Source organism: Alligator mississippiensis, chromosome 15 (genome assembly GCF_030867095.1).
Source record: "Alligator mississippiensis isolate rAllMis1 chromosome 15, rAllMis1, whole genome shotgun sequence".
Lineage (NCBI taxonomy): Eukaryota > Metazoa > Chordata > Crocodylia > Alligatoridae > Alligator > Alligator mississippiensis.
Window position 1 is genome coordinate 9,365,801 of NC_081838.1, and position 27,585 is coordinate 9,393,385.

General features: G+C 50.5%; 1 protein-coding gene and 1 long non-coding RNA gene across 6 annotated transcripts; one reads left to right on the forward strand and one right to left on the reverse strand.

Annotated features, from left to right (window-relative positions):
* LOC109281563 (uncharacterized) lies at window positions 1-2,793 on the forward strand. The gene is made up of 2 exons (XR_002088231.2): window positions 1-1,221; window positions 2,267-2,793. It is a non-coding gene; the product is annotated as an uncharacterized LOC109281563 (long non-coding RNA).
* Window positions 2,794-4,292: 1,499 nt separating this feature from the next.
* Window positions 4,293-27,585, reverse strand: EIF4B (eukaryotic translation initiation factor 4B). Of its 5 annotated transcripts, none has more exons than XM_019481081.2 (17): window positions 27,502-27,581; window positions 24,676-24,763; window positions 23,975-24,009; window positions 18,427-18,573; window positions 16,888-17,096; window positions 14,367-14,483; window positions 12,185-12,239; window positions 11,575-11,718; window positions 10,815-10,928; window positions 10,240-10,431; window positions 9,834-10,068; window positions 9,500-9,609; window positions 8,825-9,041; window positions 8,441-8,505; window positions 6,310-6,424; window positions 5,387-5,459; window positions 4,293-4,891 (listed from the first exon to the last, which is right to left on the reverse strand). In XM_019481081.2, the coding sequence occupies exons 3-17, from the start codon at window positions 23,991-23,993 to the stop codon at window positions 4,814-4,816; spliced, it is 1,890 nt and encodes a 629-aa protein (XP_019336626.1). In that variant the 5' UTR covers window positions 23,994-24,009; window positions 24,676-24,763; window positions 27,502-27,581; the 3' UTR covers window positions 4,293-4,813. The 5 variants fall into 5 exon arrangements, with proteins under 5 accessions (XP_019336626.1, XP_014462413.1, XP_014462415.1 ...); XM_014606927.3 differs by having other exon boundaries at window positions 8,441-8,508; XM_014606929.3 differs by lacking the exon at window positions 5,387-5,459 and having other exon boundaries at window positions 8,441-8,508; window positions 27,502-27,582.

A 27,585-nucleotide genomic window follows, 5' to 3' on the forward strand; every position in this document is an offset into this window, starting at 1 on the left:
ACCCAAATGTGACCTCAGTCTGACCCTGAGCACAGGGGCAAGACTCTCTAGCCAGGAACCTTTGGGTTTAAGTCCCAGCAGGAGCATTGGCACAACCCAGTCCCCACCTGCAGCCTGGGCTGCAGCCAACAGCCAATGCCTCTGGAAAAGGGTTTAAAAAAGCAACCCTGACACACGTAGCAGCAGGAGGGGAAAATAAATCCCGTTCCAGCCCCATGGAGCAACCAGCAAAGCCCAGACGCATGGGCAACACCCAGAGCAGAATATAGACATTGCTACATCTACATCATCCCCGACCAGTGGCTGTGTCCAACCTCTTCTTGAGCACCTCCAGTGATGGAGACGCCACACCTTCCCCAGGCCACTGCCTCGATGCTTGAACACTGCAGAAAGTTTTTCTAGAGAACCAATCTAAACAGACTTTGCTGCAACTTTAAGCCACGGGTCTGGGCCGTACTCTGCAGTAAGAAAGAAAAGCTGCTTTCCCTCTCCTTTATGACAGCCCTTCAGGTATTTGCAGACTGCCATCATATCCCCTCTTAAGTGCCTTTTCAACAAGATGAACGTGCCCAACTCCTTCAGCCTCTCTTGGCCTGACCTGCCTTCCAAGTCCTTTATCATCTTTAGTGCCCGTCTCTGGACCCTCTAACTTCTCCCCATCTTTTTTAAAGATATGGAGCCCAAAAACACACAAACGATTCCCCATGGGAGAGGGGCTGAAGGGAACATTGTGCTTGCATCTGACTGCCTGAACAGCACAGCTCCCAGATGAATTTCTGGCTGCAGGACAGCCTGCCTTCCAGGCTGGGATTTGAGAGGCCTGCTGTGCTCCCCACCCCGGTGAGCAGGAATGCGGCTCCTCCCCGGCCCAGACAGGAAGCCTGCGGCAGGGCAGAGAGCTGGGCTTGGAATCCCAGGCTCGCAACCAAGCTCCCCTTGCTCGGGTGCCCTTAACTCAGGGAGCAGCTGCATTCGCAGCTCGCGGAGACTGGTCGAGGGCTGCTGCTCAGGGAGTCGAGCTGGAACCCGGCGTGGTGAAAAGCACGAGTGGTCCTACCCGGCCCAAGAGATGCTTGGCTCACAGCCTCAAACCTTCAGCCTGGGGAAAGAAACACACGCGCACACTTCAGCAGATTCCATGCATCCAGACCCGCTCCACTGATAAAAGCAAGGCAAAGCGCTGACAGGCCGGGTTGAGTGACCGTGACAGCCTCCAAGGAGGTCTGGATTCAGACTCTCTTCCCCCACCCAGCCCCGGGCAGCAGAGAGCTGTCAACAGCCTGCAAACTCTCCAGGGCAGGGAGTGCTTTTGGGTCTGCCCAGAAACCCTGCCCGAAGGCCTGGGAGTTTGAATCCAGTTACTTTAGACTGACGTTTCTCAACCTGTGGGTTGCGATGACCCACAAGTGGGTCACAAGATTATACAAAAGGGTTGCGAACAAGCTTTAAAAATGGATCAAACTTAAAAAATGGGTTCTCCTTTGAGAGAGAAAAACATGGAAAACTGTGGCTTTTCCCTTGCAGGCTGGCAGAGGTTCAGCCCCCAAAGGGGCTGCCTGGGGCCTTCCCTGTCCCACCCCCTACCCCACACACGGGGGAGCAGGGGATGTGTCCTGGGGATGGGAGGCAGTAGGTGGGAGTGAGGGGCACTGGGTTGGGACTGGCCAATGTTTAAGTAAGTCCTGGTACAAAAAAGGTTGAGAACCACTGCTTTAGACAAAGCCATGGGGCAGCTGCTTCTGGGTGAAGGGAACCCCAATTTCTAGTTGCTTGGCTGAAGTCGAATCCTGCTGGAATCATGCTGCAATTATAAGCCAGCTTTAATAGTTATGCTGCCTTCTATAAGAAAGTCACTTCAGCTGCTGGCAAATCAGTCAGACAGTAATTGAAATAGGACTTAAAAGAGTTTGCATTGAGTTAGTTAAACTAAGGAACAAGTCTGTGGATAAGCCAGGGGCTGGAGACATTCCTCTCCAGTCCCCCAAGTGCTGCTCTTAATACGTGGATTATTTTGGCAGGCTGATTTCCAAACCATGCCAAGGGTCTAGAAGCTCCTGGCAATAGCAGCTGATGTTGTGGACCTCTATGAAGAAAACGTGAACCCATCTTATCTGGGTGTCCAATTAATAGGGATTCTGGCTTTCAAGGGGAAGCTAAACAGAGGAGTGAAAAGCAGGGCCTGGAGGTTGGGACTTAAGTGGGACCTGGGGGCTCCTGGCTTGCAGTGCAGCCTGTGCCCACCTTGCATGGGTTTCTCTCTCTGCAGGGAACAAGGCCTGGAGCGAGCACCCTGGTATATTCCATGCAAAAAAGTTTCTTGAATGAAGCGTGGAGGAAAAAATGGAAAGGAAAGCGAGTACAGCAGAGTAGCAGGTACCTCCCCCTGGCGGCTGCCAGTCTGTAGCACATGATGCCGGGAGCCCATCACCGTCACCATCGTCGTCACCGTCACCGTCACCTCCAGCGCCTGGCGTTCAGATCAAGAGCATTGCGACTTCTCTCCTCCCCTCCAATGACTTGGCTGGTGACACAGCACAGCTGCAGGTCAGGTCGCTGTTCCAGGATCTTCTTGCTCTTTCCGTGGCAGGCTGGAACTTGCTGCGTAAGGGACACGGTTACAGGCCCAGCCCTCAATTGGGCACGGCGAGAGCCAGAGACTTGCGAGTCGGTTGCCATTAGAGGGTAATTTTAAAGATTAGTTTTTATTTGGAGGAAAACAGAAAAAAAAACCGAAAACAGAACAAAACAAAAAAAAACCCAAGGGGGTGGGGGGGGGGTGGGCAGGGGGACACATAATAAAAGACATCTCCCAGGAAGTCCACTACAGATTACAAATCATTTTCATAGAAGATATTTTGTACAAATTTTACATGTCATCTTCCGAATGTGGAAACCGCAACTCGATCCGGGTGAGCCTGTTTGGACAGCAGAGAAGGGGGTGGGGAGGGGAGGGGGTGAGGAGAACAAGCGCCTCTATGTTTTCAGATGCAATTCAGCGATAGCTATCTCGAGTAGAGCCATTATCTACACCTACGGCAATACTGCAGTTGACACTCAGCTCTGCTCTCTTGGTTTTGAAGCACAGTCCCTAAATCCTGCCTATGGTATGTGCTGACACCTTACTGTCTTTTATTTTTTCATTTTAAACTAGCTAAAGAAAGTCACTGAAATAACCAACACCAACCACTGCAGCCTGACAGCAATGCAGCAAAGCCAGTGCCCGACAGAGGCAGCCCTAAACCAAGAACAGCAAGCGCGAGATTCTTTCCCCCTTAACTACGGGACAGAAGTGGCGGGTGTTCGTGCCTCGGAAGCCAAGCGAGTTTGCCTATCCACGTTGCAATGGAGGTGCTATGCTCCTGGGCTGGTTTTCTTGAAACTGGGGTAACCCTTTGGTGGGATGTAGATACCTTGTGCCAGCCAGGCTGTGCTTTGCTATCACCAACAACCCTGCCAGCAGCTCAGGCGATCTGGGGAGGGGGAATAAAAACAGCTAAAACATTGACAACCTGCCTTGAAGGCCTTCCCGGTTTCAGGGACCAGAGGGGATCTCCCTGGTGCCGTCTCCTCCGCAGGTCCAGGAAGCCATGATGCCAACCTGCTTGCCCAAGGAGAGGGTGGGAGCTGGATTAATTTAATAGGGAGGGGGCAGGAAGACACTCTGGTAGGACAGGCCTGTGCCCTGCTACCCCCAGGACGTTCTGACCACATCAAGCCAACAGCCCCAGTGCATACGGTTAGCTCTGTGTTTTCCAGGTGAGGGGGAAACTTTCTTTAGAAGGGGCTGTATTTAAAAATGTCTGTGTGTGCATGTGTGTTGTGGGCAAGGGTGCGATAGCAGGCAGCTGGAGAACCCTGGAGGAAGGCAGATACCGTTCAAGACTACCATCATTCCAGACGTTGGTTGATCAGGTCAGGCATGGCTGGAGGAGCGGAGCGAGGAGAGCACATGCTTCAGAAGCAGCAGGGTCATTCCTACTGGGTTCACAGCATCTGGGCCTTCCCCAAGGTGGCATCAACTTGATGTATCGTACCCAGTGATCCCCAGGGGGCAAGATCCCACTCTCACGCGCGCTCAGGGCTTCTCAATACAGAGAGGCTTTGTTCAACACTGCCCCCCTGCCCACACGTACCTCATGCCAACCCCTCGCCCCCTCCTCTGCTGTCAGGACAAACCAGGCAGCCTTCTCCTTCCCTAGTGCATTGGGCAATGCTTTATAATTGCATTGGAGTTTGGAGAGGAGACGGCCACTTAGAAAGGAAGCCAGAATAACCTCAGAACTACATCCGCCTACCTTCAAGGTGATCTTTTATTAAGGTAGCGTTGCAGAAGTCATCCGGTTAGGCTAGCAAGATGAAGGGGGGGGAGGGGGAAGGGGGAAAAGCCAGTTCTGCCTCAATTTAGTTGCCCTACTGCCCCCATCCACTCACGCCTCTCCAGGGGTCACCTGGCTGGCTAGCATGGCACACATCCACTCTAAAATGAAAGGACCTGGGGTCTAGTCACACTGGAAGCCATGCCGAGTCGCTCTGGAGATGCAGCAGGGCCCTTTTCTCCTTTAAAAACCTGTCCTTCTCTCGCTACACTTTGCAGAGGTTTCTCCAGTTAGTTCAATACTTGAAAGGCTGCAGCAGCATGCAAGAGAAATTGTTTCCTTTTCTTTTGTTTTGTTTTTTAAAAAGTTGACGAAAGGTCTCCCGGAGATGCTGAGTTTAGGTTTTATTTCGGTCTGGTCTGGATAGAGGTTTGGTTTGCTCTCCGTGCGGTCCTGGGTGGCCGTCAGCTAGGAGACAGTGCGGGGGCTGGAGAGGTTTAATCAGCATATTCGTCTTCAATCTCATCCTCGCCATCTACTGACAGAGCAGCGTACTTGCTAGCAAGGCTGAACTTCTGCAAGAGGCAGGACACAGATGGAGCATGTTAAATAGCTAATGAGCTGTGAGGCTGAGGACTCTGAAGGAGCAAGAGCCCACAACACAGTTCACTTCGTGTAGGACACTAAATAAAAAACCTGCAGCCTGTGGCCAGACGGAGTAAAACAAACTGGGAAATGCCCCATTTCTCTGGTCTGTCCAAGACCCAAGCTAACCCCAAGCTGGGGCATGACCCTAGAAGCAAGCATGTGCTCATACTGCCGGGAAACAGAGGAATGTGACAGTCCTCTGAACAGGGCTGACAATGTCCAGTCTCATTATGTTTCTACCACCCAATCATCCCCACCCGAAGGGGGTGGGATGTGGGAACAGAGCCAAACAGAACACACAGGAGCTCCATGGCCCAGCTGGGAACAGAGGCCTTGTACTAGTCTAGCAACTGAAGACAGGACCAGCCCTCCTGTCTCAACACTGTCTGTTTAAAGCAGTGGCCAGTCAAATCAATGCTTACAGGGGCCGGATTCTCCTCAAGTTTCTTTGGCTCAGAAGCAGATCTTGAGTCATGATCCTTCCTGCTTTCTTTCCTGCAAGAGTCAGATGTTAAGTTGAACGAGAGTTCATTTCACTAGAGCAGCTGCCCCTACAGCCAGTTTAGCTGGTGCCTACTAGGCTAGAGGTGCGCCCACAGTTCCCTGGGCTGGAAAGGAGTTCACGTGCAGGGTGAGAGGGGATGGCCAGTTTCCCAGGAAGCACAAAGGCAGGGAGTCTGCTTTATACAGTCGGGATCCCCGGTCCACACTGATCTCTGGCCAGACATGGCAAGCACCGCAATGCGCTCAGCCTGGGGAGCGAGACCGACTCGATGGCTCCACTGCATGGAATTTGTCTGCACTATGTCTAGAGCTGGCGGGGAAAGGACGCTGCTGTCTAACTAGTCTAGTGACCTCTGCTGGACAAAGAGGAGATCTGTAGGTCGGGGAGGAGGCAGAGGTGTTCTGGTCCTTGAGCCCTGTAACCAGGGATGTGCTGGCTCTAGCTGAAGCCTGCTCTTTCGCGGAAAAGCTGCCTGCCTGTATAAGGGACGCTCTGTGGATAACCCCAGGGTCTCAAGTGAAAAAGGGGAGGGGAGAAGAGGGGCAAGCTGGCAGACACATGCCCGTCTCCCCTTCTGCCTGGCTCTACTGTTGAGTTGTGGGGTTGAGGGTTGTGCCCTTTCCCTTTACAACAATGGAGGCTGGGCAGGGACATGCCAGCACAGAGACATCCACAGCTATTTCAAGGCCTGCCCTGGTGCTGTGAGATGTCCAAACAACACATTACACACCTACCGCAGGCCAGACCGGAAGGGGCTGGTGCAGTGCTGCCCCATGGCCCAGAAGTGAACTAGCTTCAGCCCCATGCTAGAAGAGGTATGAGCAGAGGAGATACACTTACTTATCTGACTCTGGCCACGACTCTCTCTCCCCTTCATCTCCTGGAGCACGGCCAGAGCTTCCACTTCGGCTTTTCGGAGGACTTTCTTTGCTCCCATCAGGCTTGTTCTCATCTCCTGAAGATGAAATAGCAGTGAAGCCTATCAAGCCACCAGCAAGACCTCCCAACTGAAGATTCATAGACATTAGGGCTGGAAGGGACCTTGGAAGATCATCGCGTTCGGCCCCCTGCCCCAAGGGCAGGAAGTCGAGCCGCAGACACATGCAGCGCTGTGCCAAACCCTGCCATTGAGAACGCTATGCTTGGGCACAAAACTGACTCCAAAACACCATCCCACCTTCCACCACCTGCTTCCTCTGTCTACAACTTCACCAGGGCTGGGCTTCCATTTCCTGAGGATGCTGCCTGAGCCTCCTTTCCTCTCCTTCCTGTTTAGGGGACACTCCTGGACTGCTAAGACAAGCAGACACTATATTCAGTTTAAAAACAGAGGCCCACCCTTCTCTCTTGCCTACTCCTTTTCCGAAATCCTCTTTCTGGAAGGCTGGGGGTCTCTTTCCTTAGAAGAGGCTTTGCCAGCAGCAGGAGACTCCAGCATAGACCCGATTTACTAATCTGAACACGTGGAGAAGTGCCTGCCATCCCCCTGCAGCTCTAACACCTCTGCCCACCAAGAGCATCTGGAGGAGGACACATTTCCCCTCCCATGGATGCAAGGACTAGCCCACCCAGAGAAGACAGCTGCCCTCTGCCGGCACAGAACAACTAGGCTCTGTGAGCTTTAAAAAGCAGCAGGCTAATACTTGTCCATAGGTTGCTAGAGCTCTGCAGATACATCAGCCTCTCCTAATCTTGGTCACACACATGCCCAAGGGCTCCAAGCCCCCCTTGTAGCAGGGTTAGGTATTCCATCTACACCAGGGGTGGACGTAATATGGCCTGCCAAGAAATTCCATTCAGCCTGCAAGACCCCTCTGTAAGCCCTAGCCCTGGGCTGCCCCTCTGCAAGCCAGTACATCCCCACAGGAGGTGCAGCTCCAATTAAGAAACTCCACCCCCCACCAGCCCTGAGCTCAGGAAGTTGGAGACAAGGAGCTTCTGCCTGGCACAGACTTTTGCTGGTGACCCCAAGGCTGTTCCCAGCTTCCCTTCCTGCAAGAGCAAGAATTCGGGTATGGTCCCACTGGGCCGGCACCAGGGACTTTGGCTGGGGGAAAAGGAGAAGGAGTGTGGAGAGCTGTATACTGTAGGGCCAGGTGGGGCTGGGTCTTTATGCTGCCACCACTTGCAGCCAGGGACTCGGGCAGAAGCATGGGAACTGCATGTTATGGGGCTGGTCTTGCACCCTACCACCATGTGCAGCTGGGGATTGGGGTGGGAGCGCAGGAGCTGCGTGTTATGGGGCAGGACCAGCACCCTGCCACATGTGGCTGGGGACTCAGGCAGAAGAGCTACTGGGCCGGGTGGGGCTGGCCCTGCAGCCTGTGCCACCCACTGCCAGGGACTGGAGTCTGTGCTATGGGGCTGGCACGCTCCAAGGACCCCCCACTCCCCCAAACACCTACACACACTTCCACCCCACCCACCATAACCTCATACAAACCCACACCCTTCTACAGCCCCTACCCCAGCCACATACCCCACACCCCCCTTCATTCATACTCCAACCACACACACTTCCTTAACACCCCCCCATACAATATACAAGAGTAAGACTATTTTGAGTTAGATACACTATGCAAACACACAAAAGTCAGGACAAAAATATTTTTAAAAATAAAACTGAAGTTATAGTAGATGTTTGATTTTGTTTAGTACATGATGTGGTTTTTTCCCTCCCTCACCCAGTTTCAAGATAGCAGCACCCTCCCCCCTAAGAGGCATACTTCTGGGGCAAAGGGAGGGACATCTGGTGGCAAAGGTCAGGGGGTGGGACTTCTGGTCCCAAGATAGCATTTAGGGGGTAGGGCTCTTATCAAGAGGCAGGGATACCCTTGCAGCTCGCCAAAACCCGTTAAGCAGCCCTCCAGCTGAAACAATTGCCCACCCCTGGTGTACACAATGCAGACAGGTTCTTTCCTCCTCCTTGCCCAGTGACTGGTATCGAGCCCGTCATAGATCATAATCTTACCTCTCCTGTTGGCACTCCTGGGTGGTGTCCCGTCCTCCGAATGCAGAGACGGTGCTCCCTGGCTGCTGCTAGAAAACCGTAAAAGTATATCAGTATCAGAGACCCTGAATTCTCAGGTGAAGGACAGGGATTGCGTGGGACTCCAATAGCGGTTTGCTTCCTCCTGAGATCTTAGCTCTGGGCAAGTGAACCCCCCCAGATTTCAGTGTGTAAATCACAGAGGCTCCTAACAAGCAACTGCAAGGCCACTGCCTACAGCTTGGCTTTGTCCCATCAATTCAGCAGAGACCAATATAGCAGCTCTAGGTCTTAGCTGTTTTAACCCCATCCCTCCCTTGGAACTGATCTAGCTCCTGGGTGACAGGGCCCTGGGCAGGAGCTCACCTTGTAGGAGAATGCTGATCCGAGTCCGAGCTCTGTGAGCGGGCAGGGGGGTTGGAGCTGCGCTTCACCCAGGCATTCTCCTTTGGTGGAGGGGCAGGCATCACCTTCAGGGGGAGCTTCTCATCTTTGGGGGCCTTGGAGGTGGGAGATGGGGCCTCTTCCTCCTTGGAGAAGGTCTCGTTGTCCAAGGACTTCTCGCTCTCCCTCCTTCGTGTGGCTGAGGGGGTACAAGACATAGCAGTTAGCATGAGGTGTGTAGACAAGTCAGCTTTCCCCAAAGTGAAGTCAGTCTGGATAGTTCAACACTTCCAATTTGTGTCCTTTGTTTCACCAGCCTTCAACTATGCTTTTGGGTCTTCCTTGCCTGAAGCTGGCAGGCTGGTCCTAGTGTTGCTCATGAGTTACCAAGCTAGTGGTTCCTATGTAGTGACATCAGCATAACCCAAATCATTACAATGAGCTCCCAGCCTGGGTATCGTTAAGAGCACATACTATGTGAAATGGTAGCTGGAAGACTTCGGATCAAGAGCACGGATGTTTGGTAACCAACCCGAGGTACGTAGGCCCCGTACAAGCTACTGACCCCTAACAAAAGCTCCTTTGTGCACAGCCAACCCATGCAGGAGAACCTGTCTGGAGACCAGCTCCATCTTGTGCCCCCCTGGCCCAACTTACTTCTTCCTGTAGGGCCTGTTCCCACGGAGGTGCCAGGGGGGCCAGTCTGGGAGGACTCACTTCCCGTCCGCGATCGCTCCTGGTTCTCCTCGCTGCGCCAGCTGGGATGCCTGCAGCAGAAGGGGGAAGAACAGTCCATTGCGTTAGTGTACTGGAACCCCGTTTCCCCGACTCCCAGCCTTAAATCACCATCCAAAGGACAAGGCTGGCTCAAGTCACCTTAGTGGGAGTCAATCCCCGCACCTGATACAACCACCTGGCTCGCAGGCCTGCTGAACTGGGCATACAGGAAATCCAGAAGGGCTTTGACCAGCAGTTCCCTTCTCCCACCTACCTCTCTCTGGGCCGCCGGTCTAGCCTTTTATCATCCTCCAGCTGACGCTGCAGCTTCTCCTGCTCCTTCTGCAGCCGCTCTTCCACCTCACGCTCCCTTGCAGCAGTGTCCACAGGCTTGGCACCCCCAAAGATGGAGGCCGCACGGCTGGACTGGGTGGCAGGGGCTGTCGATGTGTCTTCCTCCCTGGGGGCACTCCGGGGCTTCAGGTTCAGTTTTGGCCTCTGAGTTGGACCTACAAGACAAGACCAAACACAGCAAATGAGGGCAAACCCCACGAACCGCTGCTCAAGGAGGCAAAATAAGCTAGCACAAGAGAGAAATCTGTTCATACTCACTCTCAGAGTTTGGTTTCCTTCCCAGCTGCTGGATCTGCGCACCCCCACCCCCCAAACAGGATCCTTACCTCTATCATCGCGCCGCATGTCATCTGCACCGCGGCCGTAATCATCCCGTGAGCTCCACCTGTCCGGGCCTGTGCGATCATCCCTCCTCTCATAGCGGTCATCATAACGGTCACCACCACCTCTAAAGTCGTCATCTCGGCGGTACCCAGTGCCAAAGGCTCTCCGGCCACTGCCTACCCTGGAATCATAGCCTGCAAGAGGAGAGGAAAGGCAGTCTGGGTTACTGGTGACCTTATGTGTTATATGTAGGGATGCCCGCAGGAGGGAAGCCCTAGATCAGATGGCATCTCCTTTATAGGAAGGCAAGAAAGGGTAATAGCAAGCCTACAGATGCTGCACCTAAGCAAGGCACACCTTATAGGTACTAGGGAAATCCGGATCACCAATACCCATTGTCCAGTGTGCAAGAGGACTGCAGAGCAAGACAAAGAACAGTACATCTTTCATCCAACACAGATCGGATAAGAAAGACGACCTGGCACCTTCACTAACTGATGAAAACCAAGTGGACAAAAACTAAGATGAAACCTCACAGCCCTAACAGTTCGTGGGAACACCCCCAAGGCCACCATACCTCTGTCATAATCTCGACGGTCATCATAACGATCCCTGCCCCCAAAGCGATCCATATCCCTGCGAGGGCCATCGCGATACCGGTCTGAATCGTAGCGATCTCGGTCCCGGTACCCTGCAGACAGGGAGAGAGATTACAGGGTGAGGTAGGAAGCCCTGGTGGACTTGCACCTCCACCTGTGGGAGGGGAAGCAGGACACACATCACTGGAGGAAGTCTGCTGGCAGGCCTTACACTCAACCCAAAATACTTCTCCAGCCCCAGTGGATCACTTTGCCAGATTCCATTTTTCAAAGGTTCCACGCAAGTCACATACACAAACATTAAAACAGCTCTGCCAGGCAGGGAAAGATTGTCACCCATTTACAGGGGGATGACAGAGATGAACTGACTTGCCAAAGGTCACTTAACAAGTCTATGGAAATTTTGGGAGTCAAAATCTGAGCTCATCCCAATCCCAGTTTGCCGCTTAAAATGCAGGTACAAGGTCTCTCCCGCAAACATCTACACAGGATCCAGCTCTCTTCTACTCAGGACTGAATTTGATCCTGGTCAGAGTTGGAATCAAGCCCATAGAACACCAGTTTCCCAGGAGATAAAGGATCACTGCAGCCAAAAGAGCCAAATCCAGCAAGTCGTTAAGAAATCTGTGGGCCTGCAGAATGATGTGAAGCCAGAACAACCCCATGGGAAGCATTTCACTGGCTGTTTAATGATACTAGATAACAGGGTACTAAACGGAAGGTTCTCGATCAACTCACTGTCTCCTCCAAAGCTGTCATCGCCCCGGCGTGGAGGGTAATCATCGAAGCTATCGGTAGTAGGACGCGCCCTCCAGTCAGTCTCAAATCTCTCCGTGTCCCGGTTGCGATCACGATCTCTGCCAAAGCCGCGGTCATCCCTGTCTGCAATACGAAGGCAGCTACTGTTAAGCTCGGCGGAGGAGGTGAAGGGCTGACCAAGCAAGGGGGAAGCGATGAATCCGAATTGCAGTGAGACTAACAAAGCACCTTCCAAACTCACCACTCCCCTTTGTAGGGGATATGCCCCTGGCAGCAGCCACAGGGTGACTGAACTAAGCTAGCAAGGGGACTGGGTATAGGATATGGAGGGACTGCCTGAACACTTCTGAATGGGTAACCAGGAGCTGCTGAGGTTCCAGTCACATCCTTTGGCAGCCTGCATTTACCACAGTTGTCACCTCTGAACTACCTACTGCCTTGTTAGCCTGGGGGAAGGCAAAGCTTGTCCAGTTATGCCTCTAGTTCTTTGGGATCTCAAGTGCAAAGGCAGATGCCATGACAGCTCCCAGTCCACCTGCAGCACCTGAGAAGCCACTCATCTTATCTGAAAAGAAGACTGGGTATTCACCTTTATCCTGAGCTTGATCAGCAATATCCACTCGTATTCTTCTGTTCCCTAGAGACTGAAAACAACACACGTTAGTTAGCCTGCGAGTCTGAGGAGGCAGAGGTGACGAGGCAACGTACCGCAAGATGAACTCTGGACAGACAGCAGCTTCCAGGAAGCAGCTGTCATAATAACGAAGGGTTTGCCCAGTATTGTGTAATGGGTTTTTAAAGCACAGGAGAAACAGGCTGGAAGAGACCCATGGAAAGCTGCAGAAGAATTTCACAGTGCCTGGGAAGTGGAATAAGAGACTGACTACAGCCCTTCCTTCCCCCTCACTCCCACCTCCGAAATGCCAACCCCTGGTCACCTAAATGTGAAGGAAGCCAGTAAAGCACATCAAGAGAAAGTCGGTGTCCCCACATGACACCCAGCCAGGATTTAGAGGTTTTGACTCAGAATTGACTATAACACAGGAGTCTTCAAACTCATGGGTTTAAATACAGGGAAAGAGGGCCCTGTTTTTACCCAGTTCCATTTGTGCACAGCAGCACACTGCTCTGGCACAACCCGTGCGAGTCTGCCACACACCCATGAGGAAGAGGAATGTTAAAAAAGATGTGGACAAGTGCGAGGGTTACAGAAGCCAGAATTGCTCTTGGTGTCTCAAACCGAAAAGAGATATTGGCAATTCCCCCTTGGTTCAAGCTTCTGGTGTGGCCACTTGGTCACTATTTTGCTTATGGCCCCTGCTTAACGCCAGAGACTAGTTTCTCACTATAATACAAGGCCCTTGACTAGGTTTTCTAAATTCAGACATTGGTTAGTCACCAGGGCTCCTTCTGCACCGTCTCTATAGAGATCTGAGCCTGGAGAAAGGATTTGCTTTTTGGCTGCAGAGGGGAGATTAGGAACAGTGACTGGGGTGAAGGAGCCTTGCAGTAAACACTGACTGCCCAACGAGGCTACAGGACACCTCTCAGATTCCTGGCAGATCAGTTCAAATTAATCCCCCAGGAAGAGCTGGCCAAGGAGAGAAGCAGACATCGTGGCATCGAACTGTACTACCTTGCTCCTGGTAAGACAAGATACGGTTTCTCCAGCTTGTCTGTGGCTCTCAGAGTGCTGAAACCTTGTTGTGCTCAGTTTCAGTAAATCTTCCAGTCACTAAGGCTGCCTTCCCCCCTGCCCAAACTCCAACCAGAAAAACAGATCCTTTCACTCCAGTGATCAAGCCAGCAGAGAGCAGGGCCAGCAGAAACCCGTGCTTCCAGATTCCAGTGGACTGCAGCTTGGCAGTTCTGCCCTGCTTTTCAGCAGCTATACCTCTGCCTGGCTGGCTTCCTATTCAGCCTCTAGAGCACTACTTCCTGAGAGGTGTTTTTTCCAAGCCTTTATTTCAATGTAAAGGGCTTTTGGAATGGAGCAATCATTGGTCTCACATACCGAAACTGCAGGAGTTCACATCTGCTCTGCAGAGTGATGGAGCTGCTGCTATCTTTGCCTCAAACTAGGAGCTTCCCTCAGAGCACATATTTGAGAGTGTGTGTCATTTAAAACCCACGTGAACTCAAGCTCCTCTGGAGCTTTCCTTGGGTTTCTGTCCATGTAGCAGGACACCACTCTCCGCACAATGGGAGCCCGCCCCAGGAAGTGAACAGGGCCTGCTAGTGGCTGTCAAGCAGATTGACTCCCCTGCACTGCTGTGAAATGGGCTAGAATAGTGGGGGCTAACCTTTTTGGCAGGAGGACCACAAATTAAAGCTATTCCTACCCCTCTTCCGATATACTGCTCTGCTTTCTGCTCCCTGTCCAATCTATGTGCTAGACATGCTGCAGGTTGGCTGCCCCTGCTCTTGAACTGATGGGGTGGGACCGTTTAAGGCCATTACACAATACAGGATAAACCACTTCCTCCCCCACAACACTTTTGGAAGCCATTTTATTTCATCTGCACCAAAACCATTTCCTACCCCAACCCACTTGACCTGTGGCTAAGTTTAAGGCATTGCTTTCTTAATCTATCTGTAACAGACATACCACATAAAGCACAGCTGCAATGCAATTGCAGGGAATGCTGTGACTGTGCTCAGATGATGAAGACTCGAAGACTGTGAGAAATCAAGTACCAAAAACACCTTTGGGCACAAAATCTTGGGGGCCGGCACACTTTGATTCTATGTCTTTGCATACTGCAGCTCACCTCTTCGTTGAGGCTCAGAGCACTGAGCATGGAGTCCAGGTCGTCGAACTCAGCATACCCAAAACCTTTCAATCTCTCAGGGTTAGTAGGCTCCCGTGGCAAACGCACAGCACTTATCTGCAGTTGAACAGATGAGGAGAGTTATTAGCAGGCTCAGTCTTCCCTGAATGCTGTAAAGAGCACACAGGATTTAGTGTAAGCCACTAGCTGCTGAGCTACACATTCATATGGCGCTTTAAAACCAGCAGAGAAGGCGGGTGGTCTCTACATGCAAGCTATGGCGTTATTGGAAATCATGTGACTTATGATTCACAGATTAAGTAAATCAGATCCCAACAGACTTGCAGGCAAGTAAGAGGATTAGTTAGTCCTAACTGCATGTACCTGGGTCCTGTTTAAAGCATTGCTGTCTTTGGGAGCCCAGGTATGAATATGGAGGGAGAGATCTGGTGCTGGTAGAGTGACTGACTGTCAGCTCTGGAGGCTGAAGGCTTCATACCACTCTGCTGTGTAGGAGTGGCTGAGCAAGTTCTGGGCAGCCCTGGCCACTCCAACACAGCCTGGATCTCAACACTGGACAACCACGCAGTCTGCAGGAGCTGCTGAGCACAATGTTACAGACTCCTTCAGCCACTTTTGCTCCTTTACCAGACACTGAATAGGGGGTTCTTCTGAACCCCAACCCAACCAGTTCCAGATTACTTAATACTCCTGATCACGTCCTATTTCAAACCAATTCCTGACTCTCTTTAGAGGGAAAACCCTGAAGCCCAGATTACAACTGGATTTTTTTCCTCCAGGTGGGCAACACCTCTCTGGGCAGGAAGAGCAGCTTGCATGATGCATGTAGTGCAGAATTTAAGCTGACATTACTGCTTATAATACAAAAAGTCATTTCAAAGGACAGAGTTAATTCTTCTAGCACAGTAATGCTTTCCATTTCATCACTGAAGAGCTCTAAAGCAGAGTGCTTTCCTGTTGCACTTCCTGGCTTAGTGGTCTGGGAAGCAGTTTAGGCTTTGGAGACTGGTGGGTGCTAGCTGCATTCAGACGAGCTACAAGGGCAGAATCACTTGAAACAGAAGTTAGTGAAATAGGTAGGCAGTGATTTGAGAAATGCCTGATGACGGAAGTGGGGAGCAAGGCACATTTATCATACTCTTCCCCCCCGCCCTTGGGCTTCCATGGGGAGTTTGCTCACTTTTCCCTTTGAGTCAGAACAAGACACTCTGCTGCCAACAGGGAGATCTATCACCTTAGCAGCTGACTAAGTCTAATTTAAGCCTTCTGCAGCACGTGCCACCACCAAAAATATCTTGCTTCTTTCCTATTCGAGATGCACTGGAAAGGACAGGGCAAGCTGCTGTTTAACAGTGCAGCAAGGATAAACACTATAGCACTAAAGCTGTCAAACTGTCTCAAAGGTTTGGACACTACAGACCCTCAAGCTTCTGGTGCCCTCATCCTAGTGTCCTGCTGCAGGAATTTCTCCCACTCTAGTATTTCCAACTCAGACAGATGCTGCATCAGCAGCCAGAGGGGCTGTAACAAAAAAGCTGAATAGGCACAGTAAAGGCGAGCAATGTCATTGTGCCTGGACAGAACAAGCTGCTGTGATCAGCAGAGCTGGTGGGCTGGCATGCGGGTACCATTCTGGCTAAGATCCAATGCTACTCACTGTAGCTGATGTTTGGGACAGTTTCAGGAAGAGACAGAATAATTCTCTACCTGAAAGTGCTCTGTACGTCCTTACCCATCCCTCTTCCAGGTTTAAGACAAAAACACTTGGGATCTCCTTAATGAAGGCCCAATAAAAGAATTCCATGCAACAGTTCCCCTTCCTCAGCTCAAACCAGCAGATGCCCCAGCTGAAAATCAGGGGGGAATTATCCTTCAGGCTAAGTCACTGGGACCCAACATGTGCTCGCATAAGACAGATGAGCTTTGAAGTACCTGAAGATTCCCCCTCCCATTGTACCTTCATGCTAAGGGGAACATCCATCCAGATCACCTCCGAGGGAGGCTAGAATTGGAGCCGCAGAAAGGGGCTGGCACAAACTGCTTCCACCAGAAGCTTCCTCTTGCTCCATTAGCCAGAGAGGCAGAACTCTTCTTTGCACTTGGTGTAAAAGCAGGAGGACAGAGAATAGACATGGTGCCTACAAAATGCTCTTCTCAGAGAGCTCCCATGCCCCACTGCTGTTGAGCACTGGTCAAAGCAGTAGCAGCCCGCTGGCAGGCAGCCAAGAGCTGCCAACCAGACCTGGAGAACACGCTCTCAGCAGTCCCCTGCCACAGTCGCAGAGCCGCTGCTCAGCAGCATGTGGCTGGATAGAGAAGTCTGCTGCAGACAGCTAGAGAATGAGGATCTTTCCTGACACTAGTGCCGACTGTGGAGTACTACCAGACTATCCTGGTAGCAAGCAGCTTGCACGGCCCCTTCCTGGGGAAAGGGGAAAAGTGAGTTGCTCTAAAGAAGTCTTTAGAATCCAGACCTCTTAAAAGGATGCACCATACTTACATTGAGTCCTCTGAAGAAGTCCTTGATGGATTCTTCCGACACGTCGTAGGGCAAGTTTCCCAGAAAGGCGGTGTAGGGGGGTGACCTGGGGAGACGGCTTCTGTCTATATTGGGTTCCCGAGCAGCCCGAGGTGCAGTGGGCAGGATGGAGCGGTCAATTGGAGGGGCGCGGTAAACATCATCATCGTTACTATGCCAAGTGGTGGAAACTATAAAAGAGACGGTTTGCATGTCATCAAAACAAACTATTTGCTTCTTATTTATAATAACCAAAGCTTGTAATGACATCCCAGCTTCACTGCAAAAAGGGAATGACAAGGACATTCACTTATAGCCTCCTTCTTGTAAAAACAAGAGTTCGAGATTGTCAAGAAAGAGGGTTCTACAATATTAAAATCACTGCTCATTGCTTTCAGGGTCCTTTCCCTCAGAGTACAGCAAAGATTCTCCACAAAAGGCATGGGGCAACAAGACTCAGCCTAGACGCAGCTCATGAATGGATCTGAGAGAAGGAAAGCAAATCCAAGAGTCTGAGATCACAAGGCCAGAAGGGGGCATTGTAACTGCTCAGTATGAGCTCGTTACCAGGCAACTTCTCCAAACTGAAGATGCAGGAACTCAAGTTTAGAGGAACATCCTCTTGATTTGGAGCGCTCCTAGTGATGGAAAAACCTACCACAATCCCCAAGGAAGCCGTTCCAATGCTTCGTCAGCCTTCCTGTTGGAAATCTGGGCTTTGTTTCTAGCTTAAATTTGGGCAGACTCAACTACTGCATCTTGATTTTTTTTTTGTCTGCTAAAGAGCCCTCTTAGCAAATTTCTATTTCTCATGCAGATTCTTCCAAGCTGAGGGAGTTGCTCTTAATCTTGGTTTGGATAAGCTACGCAGATTGAGCTATGTGAGTCTCAGAAGGCTTTTTGTTTCCGCATCTTTAAGAGCAAGCCCTTGCCAATTTAGTCAAGCAGCTGGAGATAAAAGGGAGGCAAAAAGACAATTTACTATAGCAGACAGAACAGCTCTCAGCAAGCTCAAGGCAGCCGCTGAGAGCTGCCGACACAAAGCCCCCAGATCAAAGCCTTCTGCATCCAGGTGAATTCAGACTAACCTGCTGACATGCAGAACGCAGCTGATTTTTGTATTGTAACTGCTTTCCAGAAAATAAATCAATCACACACACACACGAGATACCAAAGGAAGCGAGCGCTATGAAATTTAGACAACACTGCTGCATTGCTGAGGGACACTGTCAAATGGATGAGCCCAGGGAGCTGAGTGTTAGTAGCCGGCTCTACTACTAACCTGAGTCACTGAAAACTTCTGACCTGCCCCCACTGCCATGTAAAAGATGCAAGTGGAGGGGAACTGTCTATGCTGTCAGTGCTCAAAAAAACAACTGAAAAAATTAAGAGCAACTTTTCCTTCTCATCCATTAATTTCAGAGGCGCACAGGCATCAGTATGCTTCATCAGCACAAAAGCACGTAAGAGCAGTGCTCAACTGCAGAATACTAATAGCACGCAAGTGGGAAGCGACATTACCATCTCCTTCCAGGTCATCTGTCTCGTCCGCCCAGCTGACTGGTTTGGGAATATAGGTAGGTGCGGGACAGCTACCGGTGCCGCCATCCTCCGCCAGAAAGTCCGTCAGTGTGAGGGTCTTCCCCTTCTTGTTCTTCTTTTTAGCTGCTAAAAGTGAGAAAGGGAACCAAAGTGAGTAACTTCCCAGCATGTCTAGGTGCCTGGCAGGAGAAGGGGAGAAGAACTGGAGGGGGTGCTGCCCAGCATACCCTGGCTAAGGAGGCACAGGGTGTGTGCTACTCAAGCTGATGCAGGTCCAGTCAATAAGTATTCTTCGTGCTCAGGAACGGGCAGGTGATGCACAGCATTTCCAGGCCAAACTTCCGCATGGCCCCAGAATGCCCAAATGGGAGCATGGAGGCCACCTGCCTGTCACAGTGCTTTAGGTTACAAGGTGACTGCCTAAGCTACAGACTGGAAAGGTCATTTTTGTGACCCTCCTCCACAGAAATGGACTCCTGCAATTTTCATTAGCATCTCCTGCACCCACACTAGTGGGAATTCCCAGGGCTTCGAACGCTGGTTTCCACTTCTTGTACGTTGTGGGACACTGCAAAGAGAGCACTGCTGCTGCTCTTTGAGACCTTTCCAAAGGCATACGATTATACAGCTGGCAAAGAACTAGGAGGCTCCTAAGTCTCATTCTGACAATTCCCACTTCTTTCCAAGCCCTTCCAAGTCCATCCTGGCCTATCAGCTTTTACTTCTAGGCAATCAAAAGGATTCCTTCAGACTATTTAACAGAGATATACCAGCAGAGTCCCACTCCCCAATGGACAAGACCCAAGTCTCTGTGCTTTAAGTACTCGTTTGTAAGGATGCTGGCACTTTCCTACTTCACAGGGTCAGGGGAGGGGGGGGAAAAAAAAATAATCAAGCAGAGAAACTGAGGTTTTTATATCCTGACAAGGGCCAAGAGTGTCCATGACAGAAAGCCTCCTGAAGAGAATTTCCTGTTTATGCTGGTAAAAGCCACACACACCCAGGATAGCAACAAATGCACAAGCTAACATTCAGGCACCATCTTAAGAAATTGCATCGAACCCAAAAAGCAAGCTGTACTGACATCAGAGCTGAGCTGGTTTGCTCCAGAGCTAACATATACCAAATCCAGGAAGGGATTACATTAAAATCCATTTGCATATTCAAACAACTCAGGTCACATCTTGGGAAGTTTCAGGAGCATGCTAGCACAGTTGCACTGAACTGGCATGCTTTCCCCCCCTCGGTGATGGAAATCTTTGCTGTGCCGTTTTTGACTCTGCTAGAAGAATTCTACCTCTGTATATATTTATTCCTGCAATAAAATTATTCCAGGAATAATTTATTACTTACAATAACCTGACAAACAGAAATCAGTGTCAAAACAGATCTCAATGTCTCCAGAAAGGCCCTGGGAAGCAAGGCTGTTGCAGGAAGGCAAGGTGCCATGCGTTTTATGAAGCTGAGATCATCTTTCCATATACGATAGTGCTGTCCCCATCTCTCAGCACAGCGAGTGTTCACATGGTAAGCAGCATGTCTCTAGCTTGCAAAATGCATTTGAAATATGAGTGCATATGGAATTTTTGAATCCTTGCTGCTTGGCAAATAAGTTGCATTTAATTAAATTAATCTTGCATTTAATTAAATAAATCTTAATACAATATTGAAGCTACAGTTTTAACCATTCCAAGGTGGGATGTGCAAGAGGTCAGACATTTTGGTAACAGCTGGACACAAGAAGTGCACTTATTCACACGGTAACAGGCCAACATTGCTTAAGTATAACTAGGGGGATTGATTATTATGGAAGCTGTGAGACCTATAATTCTTGCCTGGAGGGTTTTAAAACGGTAAACTTGGTGTTATCTCAGAGTCATTTCTGTTTGCAGCAGGGGATTCAACAAGCCAGCTAATCAAATTCACCCGGCAGCAGGGAGATGCGACTTTGGCACATACAGTGAAATAAAGTGACAGTGCAAATCCACATCTTGGTAGCACTCATGTCACATGCACACTATTCTGAAATGAGAACAGCTTCACACATTGAAGAGAAATGCATGCCATGCACATGCAAGGTAGGTAAGTCCATAGGGGCCACACCTGGCTAAATTAAGCATAAGACCAGCATGCAAGTCTGCGGTGTGCAAAGCAACTCTCCAAACTTACATTTGCTTAACTGAGTATGTATGTTACTGCTCAGTGCTTCCGCAGCATTCAAATTTAAGTCAAGTATGGTGGATGATTACAAGCAACTGGGCATTTTAAGTGAGGGAAGGCAGCTCAATTCTGTCACCGCAACCTGTGTTTTCAGAAAGACTGCCACAGAATTAGAGGGAAGGTTCGTTTGTGAATAGAAAGCCAGCTAAAAGATATGAAGCAAAGGGTGGGACTACTTTTTAGGATAGAGGGAGGTCAAAAGCAGGATCTGTGCTAGGGCCAATTTTGTTCAATATTTTCATTGATGACCTGGAAATGGGGGTGCACAGTGAAGTCTCCAAGTTTGCAGACAATACCAAGCTATTCTGGTTAGTCAAGGCCCAAGCCGAAAGAGAAGAGCTGCAGAAAGAGCTCACCAAGCTAAGCGAGTGGACACACAAAAAATAAAGGCAGATGAACTCAAGTGTCGACAAGTGCAAGGTAATACACCTGCGGAAAAATAACCTCAGCTATAAGGACTCAATGCTGGGTTCTGAACTAGGTGTTAAGACTTGAGATGGAGACCTTGGAGCCACTGTAGACAGTTCTCTAAAAATGTCAGCTCCGTGTGCAGCAGTGACTAAAAAAAGACAATAAAATGTTGAGCATCATTAAGAAGGGAGTAGAACAAGACAGAGGACAGCATCATGCCATTATACAAATCTGTGGTGCCCCCCTGTGGGCATGTCTACAAGATGCTTACTGCGCAGTAGCCTAATAACGTTGTGCAGTAGCGCACTGGTCAAAAACCATGCTAATACACTACTGCGTAGTGATACAAGACTACTGTGCAGTAAGTGTCACAAAATAACTGCGCGCCAGCACTACTGTGTGATAACTATAGTTACTGTGCGTTTAATTAGTGCTTCATTAAGCAAATACTAAACTAAATGTGCAGTACCTACTGTACATTGATGAATGTGTAGATGCACCCCATGTGCAGTTCTGGTCCCCACATCTCAGAAAGCATGTAGTAGAATTAGATGGCCAATCAAAAATGATTAGGGGAATGCAGCTGCTGCCATACCAGGAAGACTAAAAAAGCTAGGTCTTTGTTTGGAAAGGAGAAAGCTGGGGAAAGGGAATATGATAAAGGGTCTATAACATTATGAAAGCTGTGGTCCAAGTGAACAGGGAACCAAGTCCCAGAACATTAGAACTAGGGGGCACTCACTAAAATTAACAGGCAACAGGTTTCAAACTAACAGGAGGAAGTAGTTGTTTTTTTTTTCTTCTACACATCATAGTTAATTTGTGGAATTCATTGCCACAGGAGGTAGAGGCAGACAGAATAGCCAGTTTAAAAGGGACTGGATACATTAATGGATGATAGAACTATTAATAGCTGCTCAACAGAAGGGTTGGAGATGTTTCCCCGGCATCTCTAAACCCATGATGGTGGATGCCGGGAGGATACTGAATAAGGGATAGATCATTCCAGATAAGTCCAGTTCAGTGCTCTACATCTGTAGTATCCCTTCTGCAGCTGGGGAAGACAAGATCAAAAGACCACTGGTTTGACCCAGTACGGTACTTCTGTTCTTATGACTTTGGGGGCCTGATATGACATCTTATGGGGCATTATCTTCCAAACAGGCCTGTGTGGCACTTCTGAAAACCAAGCCTCTCTAAAACATTTCCAGTTGAGCATTCAAATACCTGAGGCATCTCAAAAGGGCCATTTGTGATGGTTTGTCTTCTGCTCTTTGGTAGCAGTGCAAGAGTTTATTGGGATTTGTATCCTGACAACTAGCTCTTCCAATAAATGCACGTAATTAGAACTGCTAATTATTGCGCAAACTTTACAGTTTTCTATAACATCCAGTGAGCCAGCACTGCCTGCCATTCTCTTTGCAGAGAGCCATTTCCTCCCTGAGCAGTAATTAAGGCATTGCTTCTTCTGGAATTTCTGGATGCGCATCCATATAAAAATTACAGGCTGGTCACAAGCATGAATCTGCACTGTGCTTGGCACTGAGACACTGCAGCAAGTTGGGGTCAAACAATAAACGCTCCTTCACACTGTATTACCGAGCCCACACCCTTATCTCTTGCCCTTCATTACCCCGACTGCATCCCATTATTCCCTTTTGGTCTCGAGCCAGATTTTAGTGTGGCAAAAAGCCTCTGCCTTGGTACTTTAGCGCTGTGCTGCAACACACTGGACTTTCCATCCGACAGGACACCTACAGCTACTCTCACAAGTGTCCTCAGCCAGAACTGATTTCGTTCAGGTGCCTTCCACCAACACACAGGGCCAGCCCAGAACAGCCCTACCCCATGGGAAGTCCCTGCGGTGGTGTTGTCCAAATCTAATTTATGTTCCCAGAAACCTTCCTTTTTATTTTTGGCAAAGCAGAAGCCAAGCTGTCCAGCTCTGAGCTGTCAGTACTGAACCCCATGAACCAAAGGAGACCTATCAATGGCTTCTCTGCAAGTGCCTGAGGGAGGACTTCACGCGTCAGGCCTGGAGACAACATTTTGCAGCCTGGCAGAGGGAGATATGGGTGTTTTAGTTGTTGCATTATCTGTGACCTGTATATCAGGGCCAATTGTTTATGCCCACACCCACCCTGCTGTCATCTGTGCCCTCGAATACAGGCTCCTATTGTGGGCAGGTCTCACAGATTACCACCAAACAGCGGACAGGACAACACATGGGCTGTACACTCCTTCTGCCAGATCTCACTTGGAGTCCTAACACTATCTGGACAGGCCAACAAGTTACCCCATCAAGATCAGCCCAACCTATAGGAGCAGCCTTAGGATTCCTGAGAGATGGCTCACAGGAAGTTTTGCTGTAGCACTTCCTCTCTTCTCACAGCTTTCTAGATCACCCATGACTTTCCCAGGATTGGCTAATAAGATGTAGGAGCAAGCTTACTTATGCTTTCAGCACCTTTAAATGCATTTCAAAGACAGTTTTAAAATCACTGCTAGATTGAAGCTACACCCCGTGCCCATTTTTCTTCAGTCCCTCCATCCAGCTCTCCTTAGCAGCATACCTAGCAAGTCCAGCACCATCTCACTCCCCCTTTGAGCACCAGTTCATTCAGTCCCCAGCACAAGTGTCCTTGAAATGGGTTTGAATGCAGAGACCCCTATACACAATCCAGTTAGGAGTGGCAACTGCACTTCAGTGGCAAGGATACCTCCGCTAGTGTCAGCAGCGGAAAGCGAATACTGTCTTTTAAGCTAAATTGCCTTTCACGTGACAGAAGACCTCCGCCTGCAATGCTCTGGCAACTGGAAGGGCAGTTCCTGGAACCAGATGTGTTGAAGTCAGACAGAGGGTTCAAAAGCAGCAACTTCAGTTCAGTATACTTACTTTCCGCAGCTGCCTGCATGGTAACTGGGCAGGTCCTAGACAAAGATACATGACAGTTGTTTGAACCGCTTGTCCTTCCCCCCCTACCCCAGAGTTTAAAGCCAGTAATTAAGTCCAATGATCCTGGGTTTTTACTATCTCAGTCAGTTGCCATGGAAGCAATTGTGAAATCACACATTCAGCACTGCAACTTCATGGCGAGGCTGGGGGGAGAGTGAAGGGGGGGGTGTGTGTGCATCAAATACCTTGAAACACAAGCAGTAAGACCAGAGGTCTGGAAAACAAGAACTGGGAGCCGTACAGTTCTTCCAGCCCCCAAGTTGTGTTCTAGCGGTGGGCTCCAGTGGAGAGGCCACAATTCCCTTGGCCAAGAGGAAAGCAAAGACTCAGTGCTGTTAAGAGCCACATGCCAGGGTATTCACCTGCAGGAAGTTCTCCCAGGGCACTCTGCAAGCCCATTTTACTCCATCATGCAGCAGAGAAGTGGCCAGGACTTCTCAGGAGCCCTTCAATAGCACTCAGGCCATCCAGGTGAGCCCTGTATTGGCAAGAGGCATCTACGGACAGCTCTCGACTATGGGAGTTACAGGACTTGCAGTTGGGCCCTTACACATCTGCACAAGCACTGTTGCTGGAGCAGTTTCAAAGTTCACTTACAATATCAGCTTAAGGCATAAAGAATTTGTAAAAATAACAACCACCTTTATAGTCTGTGCGACTCTGCAACAATTCAGTCCTTTAGATGCTTCTTTCCCCTCCAAACTGTATAGGCAGAATCTTCCTATTGCACTGAAAAAAGAAAAACCAAGCATCTTTCCTGCCTTGCTGCTACCTTCCCAGTTCCTGCAACACATTAGCATGGCAAGCATTGCTAAGAAGTCTTGCTGGTTGCATGAATGAAGCTAAAAATAAATCAGACTGAAATGTCCAACCTGGGGCAAGATTCAGGAGTTTTCAGCGGATGCATTAGCTGCTTCAGTCGCAGAACATTAAGGAAGTCGCATAGAAGCCACATGCTGCCCCCACTCTGCAGCTTTGGAGGCTTCCAGAAAAAAAACATCCCAGGTTCTTAAGAGCTGGCTTAAGGTGAAGGAGAAAAACTGCAATGGTCTCAAGTGCCTCCCCTTCCTGCAAAAGGCTCTGGGGAGCAGCAGTTCCACCAATCCAGGATGCCATGGGGAAGCCTCTGCTGAAGAAATACAAACAGGGGCTGCAAGAGCTTTTTTTTAGAAAGGTGCATCTCTCGGGGAATCTAGGCACCGGTAAAGCGCTGCAGCCTCCAAGAGCTGGGAAGGAAGAGCAGGCTAGCCCTCTGGAATGGTTAAAGTTCAGTTTGCCAAGGGTAAACTCATGGAAATATGACGTCAGCAGTGGATAAAAACTGGCTGATCAGCAGCAGTGACCTACTGCAGTGCCTGCCTTGAGAAAGGAAGCTGAAGAACCCTCCTGCTGCAGGCAAGTGCAGCTGGAAAAGAGAAGCTAAAAGGTGCGTTCCACGCTCAGACACCCCCTCCTTCCCACCCAGACCTACGAGTGCCGGAGATGGCTTTCTAAACCCTGGCAAATGGGCTGCTAACTAGCAGCCGCCTTTCCAGAAACCCTGCAGGCTGGCTGTTTGTTCAATTTGCATCAAATGGCTGACAAGTCACAGGCAGGAGAGGAACAGTATGAAGCAACTTCTGTTGCAGGAGGCTGTGCACTGCTTATGCATCACCAAAGCTGTCACAACCTTGTAGGGGCTGGGAGAGACCAAGGCAAGGAAAGGTACTGGACAGAAGCAGCCCTCCTAGGCAGGTGAGGCTTTCTGACAGCCAACATCCTCTTTGCTCCTATCAAGGAGGCAGCCATCTCTCAACCACTCCCCATTTATCTTGTGAGGGCCAAGCCCTTCCAGGATGTTTCCTTAACATCTACGCTTAAGGATAAAGGAGATGGGTCAAATGAAATCCTCCTTGGACTTCCCCCACTGTTATCTCCAACAACCATACCTCCTTGACACTGCCATTCCCGCCGAGATGTAGAGGCACTTGCTACGAGCACCCTGCATTTCCAAAAACATAGGGCTGTTTTTATCAGTGCTCATTCAGGAATTACTGAGCAACTTGACCCAAGTAGGAATAAAACCTAATGCTCATCTTTCACTATAGCAATGGAAAAGCTAGCAACATATTTTTTACTCACCCCATGAAGTTTTCCCAAGCAAGCCTGAGAATAATATTCCGGGTTCAGCTAGACCCATATGACAGTACTCGTACAATATACTAAGCCCATGGCTTTTGGGCCCCGAGAGCTTTTTTTCTCTCTCTCTCTCTCTCCTTTCCCTCTTGATCTTTAGCTAATGGCTGGGTTTGGCTTCAGCTTCTGCTCTGACGGTCCCACCAATGCACACGCACACTGTGATCAGCTATAAACACGCCTGTGCAGGCACCAAGGGAAAAGGGAGGTGCATCTCCTGCCTCTGCTGTTAGCTAGGAAATATGGGACTCTACAGTTCCGCTGGCAGCACGAACTCCAGATGACGCCTGTGAACTGAAGGGTGTTTTAGTGCCGGCAAATCGCACTTTGGATCCACGCGCCCGGATATTGCCGTCACATAGCGAGAGCAATGTTTCTGCAGTAAAAACGTCGTGCGCTTTGGCCAGAAAGGGAAAGAGCGCTAGCAGCAGTTGAGGGAAGGAAGAGAACGGCCCTATCCGTTGCACTGATGCCTCGACTCCCCCCCCCCCCGCCCCCAGCGTCATTCCCCTGCGCCGGTTCCACCTTGCGCACAAGAAACACAATGCAAAGCACGCGTGCTCTGCCACTTCTCTTCGGGGCGCCGAATGAAATGACATCAGGGGAGCCTTATGCAGCGGGAAACTGCAATTGGGGGGGGGGGAGGGATACAAGAGAGTTTCTTCTTCTTCCAAAAAAATATAAAAATAAGAGGGGCTCAGACGAGGTAGCTGCAGCGTGACCCCGACACCTTCGTAGACCCCGCGCTTCGCAGTGCAAACTCAGTGCCAGGAAGCGTGAAAGCCGATGGTGCGTAGGAGATCGTGGGACAAAGATGCGACTGGCTATTTTGGCCGACTCCAGGCTCTCCCAGCCCTGAGGGACCTTTTCAAGGGGTTGGGGTTTTTTTTGGATAACCCCCGCAGACCTCCCAGCATGGGGCAGGGGGGACGGGAGGCCCCGAGACCAAGGAGGACCGGTGGGGGGGTGCACATGGGGGGGGGTGGTCCGGGGTGCCACGAGGCCAGGCCACGCGGGGGGGGGCGGGGCCCGGCCGCGCCCACGTGGGCGCCGCTCCTCCACCGCCCCCTCCCCCTCCCGCGCCTGCGCAGTGCGCGCCCAAGGGTTCCGCCCCCCCTCCCCCCCGTCAATCACCGGCCGCGGCGCCAGCCCAAACCGTTCCGGGAGAAGGGGATGCGGCCCCGAGGGTGTGTGGGGGGGAAGGGGGGCCGCGGGGCTGGGCCCCCCCCGGGCGCGGGGCCGGTAGGGCGGCGGGCGCGGGCCTTGGGCCGCGGCGGCCGAGCCGCACTCACCTGACGCCGCCATGTTGGGCCGAGGCAGAGAAGGCAAAGGACCCGGATGCGGCCGTCACGTGACTATAGCGGCGCGCCCGCCCG